Source organism: Excalfactoria chinensis, chromosome 3 (genome assembly GCF_039878825.1).
Source record: "Excalfactoria chinensis isolate bCotChi1 chromosome 3, bCotChi1.hap2, whole genome shotgun sequence".
Lineage (NCBI taxonomy): Eukaryota > Metazoa > Chordata > Aves > Galliformes > Phasianidae > Excalfactoria > Excalfactoria chinensis.
In genome coordinates this window covers 79,911,104-79,938,853 of record NC_092827.1, presented here as the reverse complement: position 1 = coordinate 79,938,853, position 27,750 = coordinate 79,911,104, and the positions used below count along the sequence as shown (strand labels likewise).

Below are 27,750 nucleotides of genomic sequence, written 5' to 3'. Positions count from 1 at the left end.
CGGACGGTTTACATTGTGGAAAACATTCAGCTGTCCCTTCTGCTTTCATTGACATACGTGAGAAGCAGAGCCCGCGGGGTGCAGCCTTACAACAACGCGACCACCAGCCCCATCCGGACCGCAGCTACCCGCCGTCGCGAGTCCAGCACCGCCCGCTTCCGCCCCGCAGCCCGCCGCGTCACGGCGCCCCGCCCCGCGCCCGAACCCAAGATGGCCGCTGACGAGCCCCTTCCCAGACTGGGCACACCGCCCGACTCCAAGATGGTCGTCAATGGAGGCTCGCCGAACCCATCCTAGCGGGTCAGTCCGAGAGCTGCGTCCCCATTGGCCGCGCGACGCTCCGCCTCAGCCATCCTGCCGCTGCCATTGGCTCTGCGGAGGATCAGGCTGGCTCTCATTGGCTCCTGAGGTGTCGCTCCCGCTCTCTCCGCTCCGGGGCCCGGAGAACTATTTTCCATTCGGCGGGGGGCCGCTCGGGGGCTCCGGCGGTGGCGCGGCAGGCGGCGGGGGATGCTGCGGCCGTTGGGGCCACCGGGACGGCGCTGAGGCGTCGCTTTCGACGCCGCGGCGCAGCGGTAGGTGCCTCGGGCCGGGACCTGCGCCGTTCGCCCCCCGGCGGCGGGAGGCGGCCGCTCCCCGCTGAGGCCGCGGCTCCGTGAGGGAGGCGGGGAGCGGCCAGCGCCCGGGGCGGCCGGGAGAAGGCAGGGGCGGGCGCCGCCGCCGCCTCGGGGCTCGGCCGGCCGGGACGCGGCGGGCAGTGGAAGTGGGAGGCCGCCCTGGGTGGGGGGGGCAGTTCCCTCGGGCCCGGCCGCCCCCGAGAGGCTGGAGTGCTGCGGCTGGAGGCGGCGGGGCCGCGGCGGGCCCGCCTCGGGCGGCAGCGGTGCAGGTGAGGGGCCGCGGCAGGTGGGGGCGGGCGCGCTGCGGGCCCGGCGCGGCCTGAGGGGGCGGGGGGCGCTCGGCGGCCGCCCGGGACGGGCCCGCGCGTGGGAATGGCCCCGCGGAGCCGCCTCGGGACACGCAGCCCCCGCGTTAACCCTTGTCTGTGTGCGTGGGACGGCTGGCCGCTTCCGCCAGAGCGAGAGGTTGGGCGAAACTTGGGGCGTCTGCGCTAACTCCAAATTGCGAGCGGTTTTTTGGACTGAAAGCGATAAGTGAAGCGATAAATGGCGTTATTTCTGCCGTTGCTAACTTCGCAACTCAGTACTTGCTCTGAATCTGGTCCCGGGGGCCATTCCGGCGTGTATTCCTGGGAGAATGGGATGCGGTTTGGTTGCACCGACATTCCCCGAGTGCCTACGGAGCGCTTCTCTTTTTTTCCCCCTCGGTTTCAAAAGCTTTTACGCGACGTAGCCGTGATCGCAAACTGTAGTTTCTTAGGAAGTCTGTACGCATCTTTTAACCAGCAGATGAGGTCCTGTACTGCTGCGATGTGGGTATGGCCCCCCGATGGGGCTGTGCCAGCCCTGTGACGAGAAACCCAGTGCTTTTCCACTGAAGTTCACTCCTTTGTTGGTGGTGACATTGCCCGCTTTGGTAAAGATATGGCTTTTCCCACGTAGTCTGTGACAACTTGAGAAGTTCCTTGTTGCTGTGGTGTACTCCTGCAACAAGAAAATATTTTTAGGGTAAACGTAGCCCAGGCAAACTATTTGCGGGGTGGTTGTATGAATGGAAAGTACTCCAGAGGGGTGTGTTTGTGTAAATGGCTTTGGAAAGAAACATGCTGTAGATTTGCACAGAGGACTGGATCTCAAAGTGACCTGCCTCCCTCAGGAGAGAGGTGAGTTAAGCATGTGTGCTGGATATCAGGGTGAACCTGAAAGCCCTGTCAGGTTTTTCCTAGAGAAAGAAGGCTGCCACTGACCTCGTCGTGGCTGTGAGGACTCTTGAAATGCTTCAGATACGTTTCAGTGTTCTGTGTTACTGAGCTTTTGATCATAACATGCTTTGCGTTTTTATTTCTTAAATGTATAATTCTCCTAGAGGCAAAAGTCTGCATTTCAGGGAGCTTTTATTCCTTAATAATGCTGCTGCTGTTGTATGAGCTGGGGCCCAGCACCAGAAGGAGGCTGTTCAGTTGCCGGTACCTTTAGTGTGAACTTCTGTACAGATCCAGTGCCTTAACATGGCTTCCTAGAAAGGCTTTGATTACTTTATTATTACAGAATGGGGGTGTAATTCTTAACGTCCTTTCATGTAAACCTGGTTAACTTCAATTTAGGAATGTTATTCCAAGTTTACTCTTACAAAAAGGCCTTCTTAGTCCCATAATTCTCCACAGAGTGTATTTGTGCGACTCAGACTCTAATTGTGTGCCAGAAGCCTTGAGTCCAACGCGTTATTGAGAAGGATGGAATGTCCTTTCCTAAGTCCATTTCTGGAAGGGAAATTAGGGTTGTGTCACCAGGTAATGACCACACAGTACATCATAGCCCTAAATGCCATTTAACCTGTTCACTCAGGTCTCATACCTTCTTCTGAGTTCAGGTCTCTTATGGGTCACAGTGCGCACAGTTGATGTTAAGACTGTTTCGTAGTTAAAATGTGTTACATCTATAGGAATCTTGTGACTAAGTCATGTGATCTTGCATTGTACAGGTTTGTACCATTAAAGGCTTCCTGCTGAAGTTGTTACGCTGTCCTGAGCCTTGACCTGGCCCTGTCAGATGGTGACATTTGAGGTTGTAATTGTGAGATACTAAGAGGAGATAGGTAGCTGTGGTGAGCTATTGAAAGTAGGCGACTTTTCAAGTTAACATCTGCTGGTTTACTCACTTATTAATCTACAAACTGGGATATTTGAATAGATTTGATATCTAACCAGTAGCCTTAGTGATGGAGGCTGTGTAAGAGCAGATTTGATTCATTTTGTACATCAATAACGATAGCAGAGTGAATTAAGCATACTTTTAGGATGCATTCCCTGTCAGTCTGAATGAAGCTACAAGAAAGAAAAAGTAAGTTTGAGATCCGATGGACTGAGCTGCTGAAATATGTTCTGATTTTCCACTTTGCCTGAATGTCTCCTATCTACCCTAGTTTCAGAATTGCATTAGCAGTACAACGAAGCAGTGAGTGCAGACAGCTGGCAGCACGTGGGAACTTGACATGACTTCATATGTATGAGAGCAATGGAGAAATGGCTGGTGTAGTCCTTGGAGGAATAGCTAGAATTTCTCTTCTGTTACTCTTGTATTGATAGTGGGTACATCTAAGGCAGAGCAGGTGGAAGGGATTAGAAATCAACTGGGTTCTAGCAGAAGTTTTTTTTAAGGTGTTCTTTGAAACATATGCAACCTGTCATTCCATGACCGTATTCCAGAGGTGGCTGTTCATCCAATTTGATGTGGCAATTCATGTTTCCATAGTGGACGAATATTCCGAGATGGTGTGACTTGAATTTTTCTGGTCTCATTCTTCATGCTTAAAGTTAAGCAAGAGATGTATTTTAGGCTCGTCAGAGGGTAGTGATGATTGCTGTAAACTAGCTTGTGCTGTGATAGCATGCTGCTGAACAGCTTGGTTTTTAATGGCTTCCTCACAAGATGCAGATGACTCCACGCATCTTCCATACAGTAGGTATACGGTTTTTAGGGTTTAAAGTGGTTTCATTTACTTCTATGAATAGCGAGGAAAAAAAAAGCCCATAAAATCTAAAAAGGATATATTTTTTCTTTGCTAAAGTGTGCATGTCTGGCTTTGTAGAGTAAAAGAAAGAACCTTTGATGTAAAGGTTTCACCAGGAGTCCTAAAATACTGACTCGTGGAATAAGCTGGATAGCTAAATAATTCTTGGGAGCTGTCAATGTAGATAGCTATTTGACTTGCCTCCCCAAGAGCTATGCTTGGTAGTTTCTTCAACCTTAAGGGGAAATTAACACTTAGTATTTATGTTGTGGTATTTATGCCTGGAGGCTTCATTAAGGCCTGGGTGCTGGGCTGTGTTGAGCAATGTGCTGTGCCTCCCCTCCGCACGGTCATGGCTTGTGCCGTGCTGAGATGTCTGCTGGCTTCCAGAGGTGCCTGCCTCCTTCAGAAAAATGTTTCCATTGATGGGATCAGAAGGATTATCAGCTCTTGTGCTGCGATGGTAACCTGTCTGCTAGTTTGAAACACACATGCAGTTGCTCCATTAAATAAAAAGTGCCTTGAAATGATATGCATCTCAGCGGTTTAGTTGCTGGGCTGCTTATTTTAATCTTTGAGCTATATCTAGCTTAAAAATCGTATTTAAAGTTCAGTAAATGTATGCTATACCTTCTGGAGCCCTTATACTTTGTCAGCTCTATAAATTAACTCTGACACACTGAATATTTTTCAGCAGCTAACGGAGCTGTTAGTTAGGGAGAAAAGCCCACATGCTGTCCCCGTGCATACAGCTGGACATCTTTCTTAAAATCTTCACCAAAAAAATGAAATGTTGATTGCTTTTTAAAGCTTCATGAATACACTAATTGGTGAATCATCTAATGTGCAGCTTAGTTTCAGGAAATATGTAATGGCTCACTAACTTCATGGTTATAAGATTATGCAGACCTTCTGAAAATCTCAGTAAGAAAATGTGTGCAGTGGTGGTGGCTGATATTTTTGGCCGTGAGAGAGGTTGGCTAAAACTCCGTGTGGTTATGCACAGTCTGCACTAGTTTGTATGGCAGAAAACCCTTTGAAGAATTATCTGGAGGGAAGAAAGAGTAATTTTAGCGGTTCATCTGCTCTTGGGCCTTAGCTGGATTTTGTTGAAGAGATTTGTAGTCAGGAACCTCTTGGATCTGCAGCTAGTCCTGATCTCCTGGATAATGTAGGAGCTTGTTCTTCCTTGCCTGTGCTTTTACACAGACATGGTTGAATTCTTCAGGGGGAACACTGGGCAGTCTGAAGCCTGTCTTTGAAAGGTTGGGATAAGAAGGAAACTGAGATGAAGGCTACCCAGAAAAGCAGTATTTCTTAAAGAGAATGTTTCAGTGTCCTCATGTAGCTGTATAAGGTGCACTCGTGGTTATCATGGTATTAGTTGAGTACATTACATACTGAGCGGTCAGCTGAAGTGCTCAAACAAATCCTTTTGTGTGAAAGTTTGGGTGTCTGCAGTACTTGGTGAAGGATCAAATAGTGCAGGAATCTGCTTTTCTTGGTGCAGCAAATGAGAAGGTGGGTTTCATTGTACTCCATAAGGCTGCTTTCTTAGCTCCAGGTTTCTGTAATAAAGATTCTCTGCTGAAGATGCACGGAACACTCTTAGGATATGGTTGTAGTGCAATACTTGCTATTGCAAGCAGTGATTCCTGAGGGGAGGAAATTTGTCCAGTGTTGGGAAGCATTTAGAAGTTTGATTGGAGTATACCTACAGAAATGGAACTTGAAAGACTGTTAACAATTTAAGTAACTTAGGAGCAATATAATATATCTTTCTAGCAGGACGAATTCTGGCAGTAACTCAGAAACCAGTGTGGCACACAGGTAAAACCACCTGGACGTCATTACTTGAGATTTCCATGTTAGTCTTAGGACTAAGGGTTGTAATTCTGGGATACAAAGGCCTGGCACTTGGCAACTGTTACACGATCCCCTTAAAAGTAGAGGAAGCTCAAGGACTGCAGTTGGATGAATTGGGCTTGATCAAGACTACAACAAAAACTGATCAGGGTTCTCTCTTAAAACGCTTGTCCTTCAACAGCAGAAATGTAGGTCATAGAGATTGCTTAAACTATTTTGACAAAACCTTCGTTGTGAAACTTGGCTATGAGGATGGAAGTGCTGACTGAGGCAGACTTGCAAGCACCCTACTTCTTGAGCAGAACTTGCACACCAGGCCTGCCTCGCCAGAGCGTCTCTAACTTATGGTGTGTTGAGTTCTATCTGCCTTCGTTTCTAACTGTATGCTCTGCCTGCCTCCCATAGGATTTGGGTTTTGCTGCAAGGACTGTGAGGGAGCTTGATTTACCGACTGACTTTTCCACTTATGGAAAAAGTACCCCAGTACAGAACTTTGTTTCTGGAGAGCTTTTATATCTGACTGGCCTCTGTGGAGACAGCGGTATTTTAGTCATCCCAGTCGTGCAGCAAGAGGTTTCTTATTCCTCTGAAAGAGCGCGTGGATAAAGTGAGTGAATTTTAGGCTGCAAGGTGGTGTGGAAGCATTGTGTGATAATAGATTTGAGCAAGGACTTATGCTGCTTAGCTGATGCTTTATTTTCTTAGGTCAGTAATTCTCACTTTTCTGTTGCAGAATTACATGCTTCTTTTTAAAGTCGTGTTAAAAACTTCACTTGGATAGGAAGTAGAATTTGATTAAATACACAGATAGCATTTTTAAATTGGTGCGAGGTTTAATTACTTCAGATGTACGAGTAATATTAAAAGGGCAATTCTATCAAGGTCCTTTTCTCATTTGAGAGTTGCCGTGGGCAACCTGTTCATGGTTAGATAGGGAGGCTGACGGCCCTGCCTGCAGCAGGGGATTGGAGCTTGATGCTTCTTGAGGTCCCTTCCAACCCAAGCCATTCTGTGATTCTGTAAGTTAATATTTCAGCTCACTCGTGTCCTACTTTATTTTAGACTTGGTAAATTTCATTTCTCATTCATTGGTTGCTTGGATGAGGAAAGTATTTATGTATTTTTTTTAAATTGCCAAAGAGTATTTTGTTTTGTTTTTTTAAATCCCATCGTTTCACTTGGGGCACTTCAGAAGCATTTAAAGGAGATGGCTGAGATGTTGCTTTGAGCAGAAAAGAGACACTGGTGTTCCCCTTCAGCGGTTGGTGGAGCTGTGCCAACAGGCCGAGGGCTGCTCAGGGTGCTGAAGCCAACCTGGGAGCAAGGAGAGCATGCACAGAGGTGCTGGGGTTATTGCCCATTCAGGCTGCCCCAGTTGTGCTGTCATCTGGCTGCACCAGGAATTAAGAACAAAAATGCTCTGCTGCCATCTCTTTGGGTATTCTGTACTTCCTCATCAGTGATTTCTACTTGTTCTTCTGTTTGATGTTCTTTAAAGCTTTGGCAACTAATGCAAGCTGCTTTATGTTTTATTTTCATTTATCAAGGCCTTAACTTGCTATTAATAATGTTCATCAGAATTTGGTTACATTTGGTTATAGAATGGATTACAAATCATAAAAAGGACCACAATGATCATGTAGTTTTACCCCCCCCCCCTGCTATGTGCAAGGTCGCCAACCATGAGACAGGCTGCCCAGAGCCACATCCAGCCTGGCCTTGAATGCCTCCAGGGATGGGGCATCCACAACCTGCTTTGGGCAACCTGTTCCAGTGCTTCAACCCCCTCTGTGTGAAAAACCTCCTAATAATGCAAAAGTAATGCTTCTGGACTTGAAAGGCCCTGATCCATCACCAGGGAAAGATGTTGAGGATGTGATAATAAATATATCTTCAGTTCTTGTATTCTGTGTTGGGCACCATGTATTGGCCTGACAGGTCTGACTGTTTGTATGTGCTGGTGCGCTGTGATCCTAGTGATCCTAGAGGCATTTTTATGTCCATTGGATTGTATTCTAGCAAAACCTGTATGAATAAATACGAAGACTTCCAGCTCGGCCTGATCTACTGCTTCCCTTCACTGAAACTAATACGTAAATCTGGGTTTGTGTATTATAAGATACCAGCATGTGTAGTAAGAAGTGAGAAAACTGTTTTGCCTGTTGAGTGTGGCTTGACCAGTGGCAGTTCTCATGTGCAGATGATGCAGTTTTTTCTTCAAACTCCTTGGGCTCTGGAGCATCTGTAGAAGATATCAGTGGTTTTGTCAGTAGGGCTGTCAGTCCTACGTGTGTATGAGATAGTTTTGTTCTCTCAGATTCCTTTGGGAGTGAAGTGTCTGTTAATGGATTTTTAGTCTTTCAGTCAGGGGTGTGACTAAAATTCAAAACTATCGAGTAATTGCACTCAGCAGTTGCTCAGAGTTGGTTATACAGGTGACTGATGACCACTGTGCTGAACATGTGTTTTATTTTGCTATCACTAGTTTGATAGAACAGATATTGACTGTTTGATAGCTTAGGGCTGAATAAGTGAGAGGCTTAGAGGCCTTGAGCTTCCTACCAGTGCAGCCATTTGTCTGAGAAAGTTGTCTTGAATTTAGATTAAGGTTTGGACTTAGTATGACATGTGGTTTTGGAAATCCTTTTGTTCTACTGTAGGCTATAAAAATGGAGCTAATTCAGGCAAAACTGTCTTTTTCTTGATTAAACTTGCTTGGCTTTTTTTCTTTTTTTTTATTTTTTTTAAACTGGTTTTGATTGTAAGAATGGGGGGAAAAATATCTTTGTGACACGATCTGTGTGTAACTGATATTTGGAAGTCTTCACTGGGTAGTGAGTTCCAGTGCCACTTCACAGCCCTGCTTCAGTAATACAAGTGGCGTGCTTGGGGAGAAAATGTATTCTTGGTGAGTGTCGTGGTTGATGACAGATTTGCTGTTATGCTATTTTGTAAATGGCTTGTAAGAAATAAATGACTTTTGGTCCTAGTCCTGTAAGTTCCTGCTTACGGACTCAATACTTGTCATGTTATGAAATCACATTTTATTACAGTTATGCAAATAATTGCCGTATTTTTCCTGGCTGGCAATCGAAACAAAGGCTGCAAAAGATCCACACAGCCCATGAATTAACTCTAGAATATTTTAAACTTTAGGCAAACGCGAATCAATTTTGTATCAGAATAAGCTCATCATCTCAATGGTAGAATAGTGGCATACCAGCGGTGTATCTATGCATAGTTCCAGGACTGTGTCATTCTTATGTTTGCTTTAAAGCCTGTAATAAGTGGAAAGAATCCAGATTTGCCAGTTTCGTAATTGACTGAGGCATGTATAATTTCACATGCGGGTGTTTGTTAATGGCACATCTGCAATGACATTTGGTTTCCCCAAGAAATGCAGAAGCACTAAGAGAATTCTCCCCCCAGAATCCCTGATAGCAGCAGGTGAAGTGCATCTGGAGAATGTGGAGAGTGTTCTGTAAGAAGGTGGAATGTGCAGCCGTGGTTTACAATTTGTTCATTTCTATGAGATTGCATAAAAATATATTCCACGTCTTGAATTTTCTGCTCTGCTGGTCCAGTGTCTGGTTCAGCAGTGATGTACAACAAAGTAGTTCTGCCCTTTTGGTCATGTTAGAGTTTACTTGTGGTCAGGGAACGCTTTCAACCTATTCCTGTAAATTCACTGTTCCTATCTCATTTTCTGAGATCCCACAAGTGTTGACCCGGTTTCTGTTACTCACAGACATGCTTTTCTTTGTACTGTGAAGTTAGTGCTTTGCAATTTAATTTTGGCAAACTTGGTGAAAGTCAGTAATTATAGTTACTGTTTCCAGCAAGTTGAGTTTTTCCAGCAGTCCTTCGATGAAGAATGTGGCTGTGGATTAATGAAACAAAAACTGGAGTCAAAACCTTCTTCCTGCCAAAGTCAAACATAGGAGTAGGTGCTAGGAAAGGTTTCAAAGCTGTTGTCTCACTCATTTGTAGATATACTGTGAACTCTACCCAAGGAAGTGTGAAACTGTTTTAATTTAGTGAGAAATTTATTAGGATACAGTTCATTTGTTAAAAAACAAACAGGGCTTGATCGCAATTTTGTGGAAGAACAATTTCAAGAAGCGAGTTGATGCTAAAACCTTAATATTAAGTTTACAGCCACTAAGCTTCCTGCCAGCAGGGGGTTGGGCTGTCAGCCCTGAAGCAGGGTATGCTGTCTTCTTTCAGGTTGTTCTGAATTTGGAGAGGGCAGTAAGTTAACAATTATAGCTTTAAGAGTATGCTGACGTCATAGATTACTAACTTAATGGAATTTCTTACGTTTGGTTTTGCTAGTTTGTGTGCACAGCTCAGCTATGGAGGCACCATCCTACTCTGGGGCAGGATGGCACCTTTCAGCTGTTGTATGCTGTACAGAAGTACTCAGCAGATGCCTCTGTTCTGAAGGATCGTTTGTTTCTGCAGTTCCGTCAGTTGCTGTAAGTTTTCTTAGTGTGCACTTCTCCAAAAAACATCTGAGTGCTGATGTAGGGAGGGACCTAAAGATAAACTCTTTGCATGTGTAGCTGAATGGTGCTAGCCTTGATCTTTGCTGTCAGAAGCCCTTGTGTCTTGCTTATAGCAGGAGTTGCAGTGGTGTTACAGAGACAGACGTATCTGCAACAATTCTTGGTTTTGTTTTGGAAGCCAAATCTGGAAAGGAGTGTTAACTGCCATACCTCTGTGTTAAAACATTTCACAAGGTAGGCTTACCAATGCAGAACCTTTTGGGTTCACCTCTGCTTAAGGGATTTGCAAAGCTCCTGATGTTTATTAATACTCATTTAGCCTTGCATATATATTCTACAGTCAATTTTGGTATTGATTTTAGAGTTGAACTGTGTGTTTAGCCCTTTAGTGGGAAGAGATTCTACTTCAGCATCAGAAGTTTGGGAAAATTCTGGCATGATCTCTCAGAGGTTATTAATAACTGATCTTCCTAGTAAAATAAAAAGCTCCCTGATCCCATACCAAGCTCCTATCCTCCAGCATGATTCTGAAGGCTATGGGGTGTATATGTAACAGCTGAAGAATCTCTCCCAAAAGGTATTTAAGGATAACTTTTGGTTTCTCAGGGGGTTCATGACTGAATTTTGGGATGAGTACCTCAGCACAAGTAGTTAAATGCAATCACTTACTGCCTCTATAAAGGAACCAGTGCTGAAGGTCGAATGCGAGCATGCAGAAAGTTGCTAGTCAAAAGTATTTTCAAGTTATCCTATATGTGTAGGACTTGAGTGGAAAGGAGTAAACTGTACTTGTACACTTCAGCTACAGTACAGGAGTCTTTACCAGGAAGATGAAGGTGAGCCTCCTTGGTGAGGAGCAGCAGCAACGAGAGCATCGCTGCATAAGGGAAGAGCTGGGTGGAAAATTAAGGTGTGGAGTCTGTTGCTGAGCTGAGTTATGCAGCATAACAGCAGTAGCTGATGGTGGTGGTGCCTTGTTTGTGAACCCAGGGTGGCCACAAGTAACGGTCTTCTCTATTACTGTGATACTTCATGTTGCCTGAAATTGTCTCTGGTCGAATTAGAGCTGTGGTAACTGAGGTGAAGAGTCGGTGGCCATGGCTGTTCCGCTATTATTTCCATATGGTTTGGAGTTAAATAGAATGTCTGGGACTGTCTGGAGGAGGGTCAGAAAAGTTTTCTGGTCCTTGTGTTTGCTTAGTGTTGAGATGAAGGTTTCTCATCTTCAGACTAAGAGGAGTCCTATCTACTCTGTGTGGACATCTTTTGCACTGCTCATAGGAGGGGCTATGTCAGTGTACAGGATCAGTGTCATTAGAGTTTCAGATTGGTTATAGCGTCTCTGAGGATGCTGAGGTCGTTCTGATTTGTCTCTCACATGATGTTTTCTGAAGAGAAAAAAGGTGGCCTAGGGTGTTAGTGTTACTGATTGTGATTACCTTAATAAGCAAGCAAATAACTAGAAATTTTAGAGAGGAAGGTACGTTTGCTCTGTGTGTGTTTGGTGGATCATCCTGCTCTGTTGTTTCACTGAAGCTGATGCTGGCTGTGACACACAGGTGGTAACGATGGGGCTGCTGTCAGTTTAACCGTTGGGCAGTTTGAACAGTTGTGATTTGGTGTCACTGGCAGTATTTTGTTGCACAGCTGCAAGCTTCTGCAGCAAAGTACATTGCTGCACAAGTGAGAATGAAAGGTCATGCATGAGTCGTTGTTCACACTCGTGTTCTTCCTCCACCTCTTATTTCCACAGATGATAGGAAGTCTTAGAAACTTAAGAGATGCTGTATTCAGTTGTTTATAACTTTGCTCAACTGCAGTCTTTTGGACTGAAATGCTTCATGCTTTTTTATTTTTTACCTTGGCTTTAACTTTGTTTAAAACTTACAGCTGTAATTCTTCATCTGTTTCCAGAAACAGAACTAGAGGAATTGTGCCTTTTTTTTTAATGGCATTCTTTTGTTTGAAATATTGTAGTGCACCTCTGAACTGGAGCAGGGCTAAAAAATAGTCAGTGGATGACCTCTGCACAGATGTCGTGTTTAAATTTGATATGAAAATCTGCCAAAACTGAGCCAAATCTCCTTTTGAAAGTTTTCTATCTTGACGTGCCAATGATTCTTTATGGAATTCTGTGGAGACTGTCTGCAGTCTGCGTGCTCAGCAGGATTTTCCTCTCAAGTGCATCTTTAGGCTGCAGTGAGCTGTGCAGAGCCAGGGAGCTAGAACTGTAGGAAAGGAATTCTTCCTCCAAAGTTAAATAAGGGCTGGGGTTGCGGTAACAGCACAAAGCAAGGAGGAAAACCTTGAGATGTGCCTAGCATGTGGCAGCTCCACAATTGGGACCCATTCTTCCTCCTCCCATCAGCCCCCCCCACGCTCCTTACAGCTGTGGTTTCATTTTTGTTGTTGTTGTTTTTTAGTACTATCACTCTTATTGGGAAGACTTCAAACTCACTGGGCAGACTGAATTTCTCTGCTGCTTTTAAGGTGGGTGGGTGGTTCATAGTTTGAGGTGAACTGTCATTGCTTGTTGGTGCCATAAAGTAGCCTTTTGTTTTTCAAGCAAAATCCTCATCCGTTATGTAGACACAGTTGTCTGAAAGCCTTCTGTGAATGTTATTGCTGTCCTTCTTTCCTCTGGGCCAGATGCAGAGCACACTGCAGCAGTGCAGCCTTCACAGGAGGGCAGTACCAAGTTGAGCATAAGTTTCTTTTTGATGTTTCTTTGATAGAAGTGAGGGCAGGTAGGTTTTGCTGAAGGGTGTTCCGATCTGGCTAGTTAGCAAAATTCTTGGGAAGATAAATATTCACGTTTTTTCTAATTATGACTAATTTCAAGTTACCTACAGGCTTGTTCTGTTTGCCTGTGTGCCACCAATAACGTGGTATCAGAAGTTTCCAGTCATGTGTGCAGTTCAAACACTGGTTGCTGTTTTCATGTTTTTTCCCCTCCTTCCTTCCACCTGACTTGTAAATGTAAACTCTTTGGCTGATCCACAGCAGAAGAGTTGGGGATCAGCCTGAAATTCTCAGAGTGCTTTGATTTATTCAGACCTCTCAGCTTTAATGGCTTGGGAGGTGTGCTGAAGCTGCGGCTAATCAGAGGTTTTCCAGGCAACTTCCATCCAGTAACGAGGAATGACAGTTCTGCTGTTCTCATTCTGGTGATCACTCTGCATATTTTCACTGTGACAATAGCTAAATGTAGAACCTGCCACGTCTCCCCTAACGATAAAGTGAGGAGACTTGTATCCTCTAAGCTAAGAATCAAATTACATTTTTTATCATAGATGCTTAAGGATCACAGCTCCCTGAAGTCATTTATTGAGCAGGTTTTGATGGCACCGTGACACCTTTTTTATTGAAAATTCTTCTGCAGGTTGTTTGGTGTTTTAATTGACAGTTATATTGCCTGTTGGAAACAAACAGGACTAGTTGCTGTATTTTAATGTTGGTAGCTTTTCTTGTTAACAGTTGCATAACTACTGGATCTTCTAAAATGTATTTTTATAGGTAAGTCTTATGTTGTAGGGCTTCCTTTCGTGTTTTTTGCTCCAAAACTGTGACTTCCATTCAAGAAAACATGTTTCCTAAGATAAGAATTTGATTTAGCAGTGAAGGATAAGGTTTTCCAGCATTGGTAGAGCAGTACTAATAGGGTGCAGTACTGATAGCTCACTGCTGCTGGGAGAGCTGGTTCTTCTTTCTGCTCTTGGTTTGAGAGCCTGAAGCTTCTCTTGGCCTCACTATCAGTTGCCTCCTCTGACTTCTTTTCCCTGGGTAACATTATATTTGTATCTAGTGAGATAATTTCAGTTGAAATTTGAGTACCTTTGTGGTAGTAAATACAGAGGTCAAGTGATTATTAGCACAGATACAGAGGCATGGGGGAGAAGCTGGCATCTCCCTTTTAATAGCAGTGAAGTGATGCTAGGTGAGTTACCATGGGCAGTCACTCTTGGGATTCCTTGGCTGTATCTAAACTATGAATGAGAAACAGCCAAGAAAGGCCTGTCTTCTGTTTCTTTTGTAGAAGGATAGCTTATCATTTCAAGCTGATATGGTAGAATAGCATCAGTCACCCACTTTGTGGTTTGTTTCTTGTCAGTTGAGAGATTGTGTTGTTTTTGTTTGTTTTTCTTTTGGACATGCTCTTGTCAAGTTCATCACCTGGTAGTCACTGTTTGATTTAGGTTTGCTCAGCTTGTTGTAGTGCCGCTGGCTCTTTCTGCGTGAAATGCTTTCTCTTAAACCATTCATACACCTGAATCTTTGCTTTTATGAATCTGATTCAGGGCAAAATAGAGTAAGTCTTACCAGTCTTCTCTTACAGATCTTTCATCCTATAGGGGCTTACTCTGTTAATGTGTGGCAATGATTCTTTCCCAGAACAGGCATTTCATTCAGCTGGTTTTGATGTAGCTGATTGCATTATGTAGGGACAAGAAGAAAGGTACAGCCACACCTTGACAAGCATCATCACCTCTTTTGTACCTTATTATGAAATGAGATCCAACTCCTGAAAGATAACACAGCAACATAATGATAAAACTTTAGTTAATGCCTCAGTTGTAATGGATTGAGGTAATAGATACTCTGGGGAGGAAAGAGACTTGGCATTTCTTATCAGTGATTATTCAGCCTCTGATGTATAAGTGATGGTCTTATGGTTTTGGCAGCGTCAAGGCTTGCTTATTTCTGAGTGCAAACTCAAATGTTGCCATTGTGTAAAGGTGCAGAATATAGAAGAAGGGCAAGTATTGCAAACTGTTAAATACCTTGCTGTGCTATCACTAAGATAGCACTTTTTCTTTCTTGTTGTTAGAGCAGTAATTCTAATGTTAGTATCTTATAACCTTGCTACATTGAGCTTTTTTATTTTAAAGCCTGCTGATGGACCTGTGTATTTGTGCTGTTTAACATCACTATCAGCTGAAGCACAGCTGTTTATGCAGGTGCTTGATTAAAAACTGAGTAGTGCTTTCCATGGCTGTTGGGGCAGCTTTGTTCCAGTCGTACCTGTGGTTTTGGGCTCACTGTAGTGCTGGTTCTTATGGGTGCTGGTGTTGCAGTGTGAGCCTGTGTGCCCTGCGACAGAGCTCACCTGCACCCAGCAGCAAGGCACCTGTCACAGAAGTGTTTCTGCTGCTCGGGCTGCTGGTAGGCCATGTAGGCCAGGATGAAGTTGCCTGTGGATCAAAGTAAAAGTATGAAACAAGCTAGACCTCCTGGCAGCCTTCCAGCTGCTTCTCCTCTGCAGGGTTTGTATTCTTTTACCTACCCCTGCCCGCCCGGGGAGCCAGGTGCTTGCTGCCAATTAGCACTGTCAGGGCAGAGCTCCTCCTGACCCGTTTGACTGCTGACAGCAGCTGGGGGTAGGCCTAGGCAGAGGCTTAACTCCTAGCTTTCCAAATGCTCTGCAGGTTTTGTGGCACACTTGCATTCTGTTTTATGAAAACAGACTTTATGCTGGTGGCACTAAAGTTTACCTGTGGGTGCTGTCAGAGCTGCCCATCCCAGACCACCTTTCTGCTTGACAACAGAGCATGACCACAGCTAGATAAGGCACCAGGCTGCTCCGGTGCCTTGGCCCATTGATCTAGTCTACAGAGGGACCTGGAGAGACTGAATTGATGGGCCAAGGCAAACGGTATGAGTTTCAGTAGGGCCAAGTGTCAGGTGTTTTGGTCACAACAACCCCAGGCAGCCCTACAGGCTTGGGGAAGAGTGGCTGGAAAGCTGCCTGGTGGAAAGGGCCCTTGGTGTACTGATGGATGGTCGGCTGAATATGAGCCAGCAGTGTGCCCAGGTGGCCAAGAAAGCCAATGGCATCCTGGCTTGTATCAGGAATGGTGTGGTGAGCAGGACTAAGGAAGTCATCCTGCTCCTGTACTCGGCATTTGTGAGGCCTCACCTTGAGTACTGTATTCAGTTTTGGGCACCTCAGTACAGAAAGGACCCCGAGGTGCTGGAGCAGGTCCAAAGAAGGGCAACAAGGTTTGTGAAGGGCTTGGAGAATGTGCCCTACAAGTCTTGAGAGGCTGATGGAACTGGGGCTGTTTAGTCTGAGGAAAAGGAGACTGAGTGGGGACCTTATGGCTCTCTTCCAATATCTGAAAGGTGCTCACAGCCAGAGAGGGGTTAGTCTCTTCTCACTGGTGACAGGATGAAGGGAAACGGCCTCAGGTTGCGCCAGGGTAAGTTTAGGTTGGATATCAGGAAACACTTCTTTATAGAAAGGGTAGTTAAGCAGTGGGATAGGCTTCCCAGGGAGGTGGTTGAGTCACCATCCCTGGATGTGTTTGAAAACTGTTTGGATGTGGTGCCCAGGGACATGATTTAGCCAAGGGTCGTTAGTTAGGGCAGTATGGTTGTGGTTGGACTTGATCTTAAGGTCTTTTCCAATCTGAGTGACTCTATGATTTTCTCCCCCTAGCCTGAAACTTTATCTCTTCAGTACTGTAGTGGCACAGCAGACCAATTTACTGGTTATCTGTTTATATCAGCATACTATAAATTACGGCTAACGTGGTTCATATTCTTTAAGCCTGTCAAGTCATTTATGCTGCTGTGAAGAGCAGCTCTTTGGTTGTAGAAAATTGCTGAGCTTTCTTGTTGTCTGTTGTGTGTGCATATGATGTTGCTACTATAGGATACTTCCCCCTGTTAATATTATCAGTGAATAAAAAAGGCAGACACTGTCCGTAAATCTCGGGGTGTATGGACTACTTGTGGCACCGATGCCAAACTTATGAACTGAGCAGTTTATAGTGATGCATTCTTTTCAAAGTGCGTGTTGGCACTATTTAGTTTTCAGGATAACCCTGACTTTTTCAGTTGCACTTCCAAAGAAGTCACAGTTTCAGCTTGTCACCCTTCTCAGTTGTTAGGGCTGTAGAAGCATTTGAGCTTTATACTCTTTTTACTCAAATGTGAAAGGAGAGCAGCTTTCCTTAATAAGTCGTGTAAACGACATAAATATCAACATAGTTTTTCTGATGTATTCACCAATGTAGATACGTTACTAGAAATGAATAAGTAAAGCTTCTCTTTTTAACAGCTTTTGAAGTGTCAGCTTTTTAGCATTAGTTAGTACGGTCTTCTGCTGGGTTAAGTAGCAAGGTAACGTGGGAAGTGGCTGAGTGCATAGAGAGGGCTTTAGGGAGATTGGTAAAGGGACTGTGAGGAGGGAGAGGCATTAGGCAAGCTGTGGAGGTCTTGAAAACTGTAGGATGAAGTGATAAGAAGTAACACAGTTAAAACAGTGTAAATTGGCCCTGGAAAAGATGAACCATCTATTTGCAAAATAGCCAGTTTGGAATTGAATGAAATGCTCAGTTTGGAAGTGGATGTTTCTACTGTGCTAGTAAAGGTTATGTGGTATGAGACTGACGCATCCTTCCTTTCCAGCTTTGCTTCCTATTTCTTTTGCTTTACTGAGGCGAAACTATTAACGTTGCTGTTCCTTGACATAGAATAACCTGAAATTACAACCAACCACTAGATTGTTTTACAACAAATTGAGACTTATTTGTATTTTAGAATCTGATAGAAAAAAATATGCTTTTTCTGCTTAAAAGTAGAGCAGAATTTTGTCCTGCTAGAGGAGAGCTCTAACTTTTTCTAAGAATACTTTTAATGGCTTTTGCAGAGGTCATCAAGAGGGCTGTTGTGCTTAACTCTGCACTGACTGGAGCTATTTCTTCTGCACACATTTAAAAACAAAGGAAAATAAACCACACAGAAAAACCCAAATATGTTGGCAACTGATGTTCAAGGAGGCTTAGAACAGTAAAGAAAAGGCTTAGCAGTAAAGAAGGCATCATTGCAACAGGTCACCTAGAGTTCTCTGGCGTAGCAGGTAGCTGCCTTAGCTAACTTAATGCTCTTCTTCTTTTTCTATGAAGGTGGCATTATACTCAGTTGCGTACTTATGGTGTGTTGGGGTCATTTAAGGGAAAATGCTCGCATGTAATGTTGCTTGTGTGGGTTTATGTGTTATGATGAATGGCCATCTGAATAACACCTTAATAATTGAAAGGTGTCTTTACCTGGAATTCATGCACACCATTGTCTTGAAGTTCCAGAGCTTCTCTACCTTGGATATCTATTAGTATGCAGAGTTCTCAGTAGATCTGTGCAGCATTACTTCTTTATTAATATCTGAAACTTATGCTTGCAGAGTGCAGCTCCCTGATCCTGACATAATTAGAAATACTCACTTTGTTCATCACAGTTGTAACATTATCTGCTAGTCTTGTCTAATTAAAAAAGTGCTTCAGGAACAAGAGTCTCTATTTTGGTACAGCGTCGTTTGTGTGCTGTTCCTCATTCATGCTTTTCTCTTTTAGGGATTTTAGAGTTTGTGAAAACAAAGGAGATAGATGGCAGCTGAATGATATTTTATAATCTAAACACGTGTAGCCCTGACACTTGAATCCCCAAACCTAGCAAGGGGATGCAAGGGCTTATCCCACAGCAAATACCTCTGGGTGGTGTTTCTGAAGTAACCAAGGGATTGCTTGGAAAGAAACTGGCAGAACATCAGCTATGCAAGCTAAGAACGCTTTTCACCCATTGTGAATTAGTATTGAGAAGGAGATTTTTTCTTACTTTCAATTTAAAACAACGACAAATGCCATTATTTTTCTTTGACTTGACCGTCTGCCAGCTGAAGTCTTTGAGACCTGTAGCTTTCCCTGTTTTAGCAGGATGCATCAAGCTGACTCAGCATTTTGTTTTTGAAATGAATGTTTTCAGTGGCTGAAATTTCAACCTGAACATTCAAAGAAGTATCCTAAATACAGTCCTAATCTCCCTTTGCAGCCAGAAAACCACTTCTTATTAACATACAGGCTTTGGCTGAAATTACTCTTCTAAGTTTGGGTCTTAATGCTGTGAGCAGAGTATGCCAGTGCTGATGTGCAAGGAAGCAGTGTTGCTCTGACTGGCTGATTCTCATCCACTCCTCTCCTGTGCTAACACAAATATTTATGAAGTCATAAACAAGATGTAGCAAAAGATTGAGACTCTGATAGCTAATTTTAGCCAGGATCGGTTCTGCAGGCTGATTCATGCTACATGGTGTGCAGGCTGTGTCCTGCACCAGGTCCAGCACAAGTGGCCAGGAAGGGGCCAGAAAGTTTTCAGAGCCTGCTAGGAGAAATGGTGGTATTTTTGCCCTAATTAAACGTTCATGAAACTTGAAGCACTTGGCTGTTTTACTGTGGCTGTTAGAAATATGTATCCATATACCAGCCACCTCTTCTTTCCATGGCTTCTGGTTGGTTCTTCAGGCTGTCTGTAGCAGCCATTTTTGTGCGTGTAGAAAAATGTAATGGCTCCACTTGAGCTGACTGATTCTGTTTTTTAAGAAATGTCGTTTCTAGTATTACAGCAGCAACTCATTATTACTGGAATGTGTCTTGAAAAGGAAGAAATGGCTTTGTAAACATGTAACCCTGTTGTACCTTCCTCAGGTGGGTTACCTCAAGTGGTCGGTGTTGGCCAGTGTTACTGCAGTTGACTGAGGCTGAGGAGTGATGTGAGCAAGGTTGTTACTGCCGCTGGCGTTTAGCAACGTGACAGCATTAACCTCTTCAGCAAGTGCACCTTAATGGAGGAAGATATCTTCATTAATGGAGTCTCTTGTTACTGCTAAGTGATTTGCTTTAAAGTAGGGAACAGTAAAAACAGTTGCTGTTGCCTTTCTCTGTTCCTTTTTACTTCACCTCTGTAGGCCTAGGTGGTGTGCTGCAGTGTTGCTGAATATGTTGGGCAGTGTGCCCTCGCAAAGCTAGTGCTAGTGGTGAGCTGAACAGCTTGCAGACAGCAGACTCCGATTTCTCTCCTTCTTCCTTCAGGTTACAGATTGTTTTGACTTTGTCATCATTGCCTTACAGTGTTTTGAAGCTGTCATAGCGTGAAAATGCCAAACCAAGATTTTTGTAGGCACTTGTTTTGGAAATAGGCATGCCATGTTTTTAATGTGTACTACACTCCAGAGTTACAGCTTTGGGAAGATGGTGTAGTTCAGGGTTTGTGGGTTTTGGGGTTTTTTTTGAATGTAACTGAATGTATCGTCTAATTTTCAAGTCAAGTAACATGAGGATGGACACTGCTACCTCTAGGAGCCTTCCCAGTAGGAAGTCACAAGCAGAAAGCTCTAGCAAGGTGCTGTGGTGCTTCTGGAAAGAATGGTCAGAGAATATCTATGGCATAAATGTCAGGTCATTTATGTCAGCTTAGGGTAGACAGGAATTGCTTTTAGTTGGAAAGAGATTGTTTTGGACACGCTAGTGTAACTTTTTCTGGGAAAATCTACTAAGTGTTCTGCAAAATCTGTATCATGGATTTTGTTAGGATGGAGTTTATATTTTGACATTTTCCAAAGCTGATTTTTCTCAGACAGCACTCCTTTGGAATATCAGGATGGCTTTAGGGCCAGTTTAGAAGTAATTTGTGTTTTGTGGACCTTGGTGCTGCCACAAGAAATTTGTGAAACCACAGGTCTGCTGTGTGTTGGTTCAAACCGGATTGCAATCACTGAATGGATTATAAAATGCTTGAAGAATGACGCAAGTTTTATTCTGATACAAGATTGAGAGTCTTAACTGAGATGGTTGCCTGAGTTCAGGACACTGTTTTCCAGAAGCCAAATGGTTACTGAAGCAAGCACTCCCCGGTGGAAGCAGCAGGCAGCTGGTGGAGCAGGCTGTGTGGCTGCCTGCTGCTGTGGTATGACGGCAGTGCCCTGGACTGCTCACGTTTCTGAGCACAGCTGAGGTAAAAGAAGGACACGAAATCTTAAAATAAGAAGTTAAGCATGAAATTTCGAGATAACCCTCTGTGTGCTTTCTAGGTTTTTAGGAATGGAAAAGGTTAGTGTGCAGCAAGCACTCAGTGCAGCAGCGTAACTGGCTTTGTCTGGTACCCCTTCTGTGTCATGTGTGTTGTAGACCTGCTAGGGACATAATGAATGGGGGGAGGGAAATGAACATTAACATTGCAAAAGAATTTCACATCTGCCTTTGACTTAGTTTTGTGCTTGCAACTCTGTTGCTCTCTGGGAAGCTTGTTTTTATGGAATCTTTCAGCAGTAGCTATGTGGCCTAGTTTTAAAAGGATTTCATCATTTTTAGTGCTTCCACAGGTGAATCAAAGCTCATAAAGTTTACTACTTGTCTGTCATTACTCTGGAGTTTCTGCCTAGGAATAATAACTTCTATCCATGTAGTGATCACTCAAGCCTACGTTTCTTATTCCAGTAAATGTGCATCATATCCACTACTTTTTTTCTGATCTGTGTGCATTAGCTTCTCAGTGTTTCCTATTAACTGGAAGCACTGTCCTGGCTTGGTTCTAATGTGAAGAGGCAGATTTTCTCCTGTTCCTGCTGGATTTGACGGCGGCATGAGCATACTGTACTAAAATGCCATAATGCCTCTTGGATTCCTGAAAAACAATGGGTTATTATTTTAGGGAAACGCTGACCTATTCTTTTACTAAAGAACTTGTCTTGCATTCCACTTACTTTCCCATTTTTAGAATCATGGTTCATATTCCTCTTGGTTCACAATCATATAACATCCTTGTGGCAAGTACAGCAGTTGCTTACCTGGAAAAGTAATATTAGAAAAGTGTATATTTTTAGCAGCCTTTTGATATGATGTAGCAGCTGAAAACAAGGAGGGGAGGCAGTATGAGGTGATCTGACAGCACTGCCAGTCATGACTTGGGAACTGCCGCTTTGGACTTCGAACTATAATGTGGGGAAACCATTTTTACAAGCCTGAGTATGCCCACTGTGCCTGGCACTTGAATGATCCAGATGCTGTGACATTGCTCTTATTTCTTCAAAGCTTCATTTGAAGATCTTCCTCTAGATTCTGTTTGACAGATGTGCTCAATGGGTGAAAAAGTTTGAAGAAACATTTTTCTTATACTAAAAACATAAGAATATGTATATAAAATAAGCAGGTAGTTGTGTGCACACATGTAAAATATAATTAATGAAATATTCCTTTGCTGCTAGCAAATTCTTAGTACCAAAGTGAAAAGTTACTCTTAACAACTAAGAAAAAATACTGTTTTTTCTTATTTTAGTAATCATGTCTGCAACTCAGAGAAAGGATCCAGCAAGTTCATGCTGAGGTGTATTCTCAAGTCGAGATCCAGTGGCTCATCTTTTTCTGGGTAAGAAAGATATCTGTATGCTCTTAACTATGACATAAAGGAGGTGTTATGGTGGTAATTTTGTGCATGGTTTGTTTTTGTTTGTTGGGTTTTAGTTGGGTTTTGGAGACTTTTGGGCAAGCCTAGAGGATTTCCAACCCACCTAACAGCTTAAACACACTTTAGAACAGTAGTGCAACGGAAGAGGAATAGCAAGCAACATTCAAATAAAATACATTACTGAACAGTGTATGACTGGTCAGAAAAGCAATTTTGATTCTCTGTCATGAAAAATTTCAGTTTCTAGTCTGATTTCCAAAAGGAATTGAGGTAATGCATTGTCTCTTTTCACATCCTCCGGTCTTAAAATTTGTTTCTTGGTTTCAGCTGAATAATAGCAGTCAGGTAGTAGATATCACAGTGATAAATTTATGTATCTTGCTGACTTGGAAGAGGAAGAAATGGAGAAATGAAAGAATAGTGGGTAGAACTTAACCTTATATATACCATGTTGACAAGCTGGCGCATCAGACGTGTGCTTCCTTGTAAATGTGGATAATCTGTGACACTCCACCAGCAACTATTATTGGCTGTGGTGGCATGACACCTGGTTGAATAGTACCTACAGATCTACGTGATCTGTAACTACTTCTGTTGCTCTTAAGACTCCCTCAGTCTACCAGCTTGGTCCAGACAGCTCCCAGAAGGATTAATGTAGGATATTTTTATTTAATCAGCAAGATGTTTCTTGCTCATGTGCTCAAATAGATTCACTTTTAACATATGCAGAGAATTCTGTAGTGCCTTCTGCATGTAAAGTTTCATATCTTTGCAAATTTTCCTCTATCTGAAACTATTTTACTTTAAAAAGTGTCTTCCTTAATAACTGCTTGGATGTAATTGAGATTAGCATTAGCACCATGTTCTAGGTAACTTGTGCCAGCAGTCCCCAGATATGGTTAAGATCTGGTTATTTTTTTCCCCGCTTCTGTGCTCTTCCCTGTGTCTACACTAGATTCTTAATGTTTGTTTATGTAATTAGGTGTAGATGCTTAACTTACTGCTTTTGCTGAAGAACTTGAGCAAGAGGTGGGGGGATAAGATTTTGTTCCTTTTGCCTTCCATTCACGTATCAGTTAGGAGGAATTTCAAATTAATTATGTAATCATTAATCTCTTGTAAACTGTACCTCCATCTCTTTCTCAGTCTCAGTACATTCTGCTACAGTAATAGGTTTTCAGCTGTGCTTTAGGAACTTCTAGACTGCAGTACAAGGCTGTTGTCGTCTATCATCTGCCTTATTTCATGAGATTTAATCACTGCTTTAGAGTTTTTTTCTAACTCTTAACAGGGAAGAACTGCAGCAACAGAAGTGTTGCTTCAGAATAATGCGTATCTGTAGAACAGAGCAGCTTTTACTGGGAGTTAAACGAGGTGAAATGTTTTAAGTCCTTTAAGTTTAGCACTTCTCTCAGAGCTTAATTAGATCTAATTTAGCTTGGCATTGCCTGAATTTTTGGTACAGAATTAGCCTATTTCTCTGTGTCCTGGGGCAGTCTTGTGATTTTTGGCAGTCTTGTTCCAGTTATCAGACTTGGTTTCTGAAGAAGCAGTTGCAGAATACAAACTACTTATGTTTCTCTTCTTACTTTGTGATTCACTGTCACTGTGCTTTTGCTGCAGAGCTGCTTTCTTTTTAAGTGCCCTTGCTAAAGATAGAAAAGCTCCCTGGGCTCTTTCATTCTTTCATGGCTTAAGTAATAAAGCCAGATGGTTTTTAGATGTTTTGTATCTATGGCTTTACTAATGTATCAGAGACTTTAGAATTCTAAAGTTCTGCTGATATCTTACTGCTTTTCTTTCTTTTTCTCTTTTATAATTGTAATTGCCTTACCTAAGAATGCTGGACATTTCTTTCCCTCACTGCCCCACATTTCTGTTTTGCTTTTTTTTTTTTTTTTTTTTTTTTTTTTTTTAATATCTTGTTAGTTGCAGCTTGAAATTTTCCTTCCCTGCATCTGGAGCTTTCAGTTCTGGATGGTATGCCCATATGCTTTGTAGTATGCTTGTTGGCTTTTGCTAACAGTTTTCATTGTTGGGAGTTACCTGAATTGTTTTTTGTCAGAATTTTACTGCTACTTACAGTAAGCCTATCTGGGAGTCGTACGTTACATGTGACAACTTAAAGCGATGCATTTAAAACTGCATGTTTCCAGTCTATCAGGTAGAAATCTGCAGTTTTGCCTAAGTTTTCAATAATGCAATAGAAACAAAGATGGACCTGCTTATAAATTCTATATTTATAATTTCCCAAAGGCTTTTTTTTTCCTTGGTGATTCTTCTGTACCACAAAATGATGTGCTGCATGTCAGTGCTATACAGCGCTGAGGACACTTCTTCAACTGTATTGTGTTCAGTTAGCACAGTCATCTTTGTAACTTAATTGTTAACTGAGGGCTTATTCTCATTTTTTAAACTGTTTTTATTTTAATATTTCTTTTCCTCTTGAACTTAGATAACATAATCCATGGATAAAGTGGGAAAGATGTGGAACAATTTCAAATACAGGTGCCAGAATCTCTTCAGTCATGAAGGTGGAAGCCAAAACGAAAACGTAGTTGTTAACTCCAGTAGTTGCTCGTCTGCTAAAGACAGAACTGTCCAGATAACTGGTTTGGCTCAACAGCAACCCAGCAGCCCTCTGAGAGAAAACATTGCTTTGCAGTTAGGTTTGAGTCCTTCAAAGAATTCCGTCAGGCGGAACCAAAACTGTGTCACAGAAATTCCTCAGATTGTTGAAATAAGTATTGAGAAAGAGAATGACTCATGTGTCACCACAGGAACTAGGCTTGCTCGAAGGGACTCTTATTCTCGTCATGCTCCTTGGGGTGGGAAGAAGAAACATTCCTGCTCTACCAAAACCCAGAGCTCTTTGGATACTGAGAAAAGATTTGGTAGAACGCGAAGTGGTTTGCAGAGGAGAGAGAGGAGGTATGGAGTCAGTTCTGTCCATGATATGGATGCGGTGTCAAACAGGACAGTAGGCAGCCGTTCTCTGCGACAGCGTCTACAGGATACTGTTGGACTGTGCTTTCCCATGCGAACTTACAGCAAACAGTCCAAACCTCTGTTTTCTAACAAAAGAAAGATCCATCTGTCTGAACTAATGCTTGAGAAATGCCCCTTTCCTGCAGGCTCAGACCTGGCTCAGAAGTGGCATCTGATTAAACAGCACACGGCTCCTGTGAGTCCGCATTCAACGTTTTTTGATACATTTGATCCTTCCTTGGTTTCCACAGAAGACGAAGAAGACAGGCTGAGAGAGAGGCGTAGACTCAGTATCGAAGAAGGGGTTGATCCCCCTCCCAATGCCCAAATACATACTTTTGAAGCTACAGCACAGGTTAATCCGTTATATAAACTGGGACCAAAGTTAGCCCCCGGTATGACTGAGCTGGCCGGGGACAAAAATGCAACTCCTCCAGGAAACTGCGACTCTGAAGAGGACACGACAACACTTTGTCTACAGTCGCGCAGGCAGAAGCAGCGCCAGATGTCTGGAGAGAGCCACGGCCATATCAGCAAGCAGGGGGCTTGGAAGGTGCACACTCAGATCGATTACATCCATTGCCTTGTGCCAGACTTACTTCAGATCACAGGTAACCCATGTTACTGGGGTGTAATGGACCGTTACGAAGCAGAAGCACTTCTGGAGGGTAAACCCGAAGGCACTTTTTTGCTCAGGGATTCTGCGCAGGAGGACTACCTCTTCTCTGTGAGCTTCCGTCGTTATAACCGATCGCTACACGCACGCATTGAGCAGTGGAATCACAACTTTAGTTTTGATGCCCACGATCCTTGTGTGTTTCACTCCTCCACCGTTACAGGGCTTCTGGAACACTACAAAGACCCTAGCTCTTGCATGTTCTTTGAACCGTTGCTAACTGTATCTCTGAACAGGACCTTCCCCTTTAGTCTGCAGTATATCTGCCGGGCAGTAATCTGCAGGTGCACTACGTATGATGGAATTGATGACCTTCCATTGCCTTCAATGTTGCAAGACTTTTTAAAGGAGTATCACTATAAACAAAAAGTCAGGGTGCGATGGCTGGAGCGGGAACCTATAAAGACAAAGTAAAAGGAAATCAGAGTCTCCAGTAAGCTTGCAGAACATGCTTTTTCTTGTGTGTTACAGTTTAACTGCAGCGAACGCACCAACAACGTCTAGCTTTTTTGCAATATCCTATTGAAGCTGAGTGTTAGTATCCTGTCAGATGCTGCCTGCTGTTAATCAAACGAAGTCGTGATGCCTCTTGGAAACAATAAGCAGACACAATTCTGCACGTTTTTCATTAAGGCCTAGTGAAAATATTTTTGCTAATTCCTAAATATTTTGTTTTTATAGCTGTAGTAATTGGATGAAGAAACTATGAGGCATTTTCCGTGGGGCATTCGTGTAATGCTAATGAAGAAAGACTTTATTGGAGGAGCATTTTTGCTCATATTTAAAGTATTTTTTTAAGCATTGTCTTTAAATATTTCCACTACTCAAAGTACTAATTGAGCTCACAGTTAAGTTTCTGAACAATAATAAATAAGAGTATATTCTCTTTTTATCAGGAGCAGTTCATAAGAAGCAGGGATAACCTGCAGTCCATTGAGAGTTAATGGGGTTTTTTGGATGCTAGCAGATGAATCATGCTTTTCTCAGTGTATAGGGTTTCCTAATGATTAAGACTTGAATATGCCTGCTCAGTACTGTACTTCTATTTTAAACACTTGGAGATTTAAGTGGCATTGTTAGCAAAAGTAATGCTGTCTTGGACAGTTGAATACCTTCCAGCGTGAGTTATTGATTCAGTGGCAGGATGCAGAATTGGTTTATAGCCATGAAATGAAAGTTTTTGTATTTTTCTAAAGCCTAACTACTTGTAATTTACAATGGAAGGTAATAGTGAAGAGAAAATGTTTGCTTTTTTTATTTAAAGCTGTCTGATATTTTTATGGAGAAAATTACAAGTGGTTGAATTATAATCAGAATACATAATCTGACATATCTGGAATGTCAGATTTCAAAGGTACTGTTACACTTTATTTGTAAATATCTTTCAATTTGCGCTTTTAAAAATGTTTTAAAAGTAATATGCACTGATAATAGTTTCAACAGATTACTTGGAAGCAAAATTCTGAGTTCTGTTTGCTTATTTAATTGGAGACGGAACTTCAAATAGTTCCGTCTTAGACATTTTTGCACTAAAATTTTGTTGGAATGCCCTGTCCCCTGTTCAGTGTTTTGTACCAATTATAAGTGCTCCCTAGTTTCTTTATCAGCTGCTACAGTATGTTATTACTTACTTCTCTATGGCAGTGACCTGTGCGAGGTAGGGAACATTTTGGCTGCAAGTACAATAAACATTATTCTTGTATGCTACACTAACCCTTCTATTGATGTATTTTTCTGCTTGCTGTGCCTTGTTCTGGCTTTTTGTGCTAATAAAGTACAGTATGTTCAGTGTTATACTTGTATATCTGCTCCGTTTTTATATATTCACCTAACTTGTAGCAGTTAACT

At 42.8% G+C, this 27,750-nt stretch overlaps 1 protein-coding gene across 2 annotated transcripts; it reads left to right on the top strand.

The window, feature by feature from the left end:
* SOCS5 (suppressor of cytokine signaling 5) lies at positions 1–27,696 on the top strand. 2 transcript variants are annotated; one of them, XM_072332819.1, is made up of 3 exons: positions 1–575; positions 22,110–22,199; positions 24,694–27,696. In XM_072332819.1, exon 3 carries the CDS (start codon positions 24,706–24,708, stop codon positions 26,314–26,316), a length of 1,611 nt encoding a protein of 536 aa, XP_072188920.1. In that variant the 5' UTR covers positions 1–575; positions 22,110–22,199; positions 24,694–24,705; the 3' UTR covers positions 26,317–27,696. The 2 variants fall into 2 exon arrangements, with proteins under 2 accessions (XP_072188920.1, XP_072188921.1); XM_072332820.1 differs by lacking the exon at positions 1–575 and adding an exon at positions 718–886.
* The last annotated feature ends 54 nt before the right edge of the window (positions 27,697–27,750 follow it).

Coding starts and splice junctions, on each gene's coding strand:
- SOCS5 (XM_072332819.1), top strand. CDS start 24,706: ATGGATAAAGTGGGAAAGATGTGGAACAATTTCAAATACAGGTGCCAG.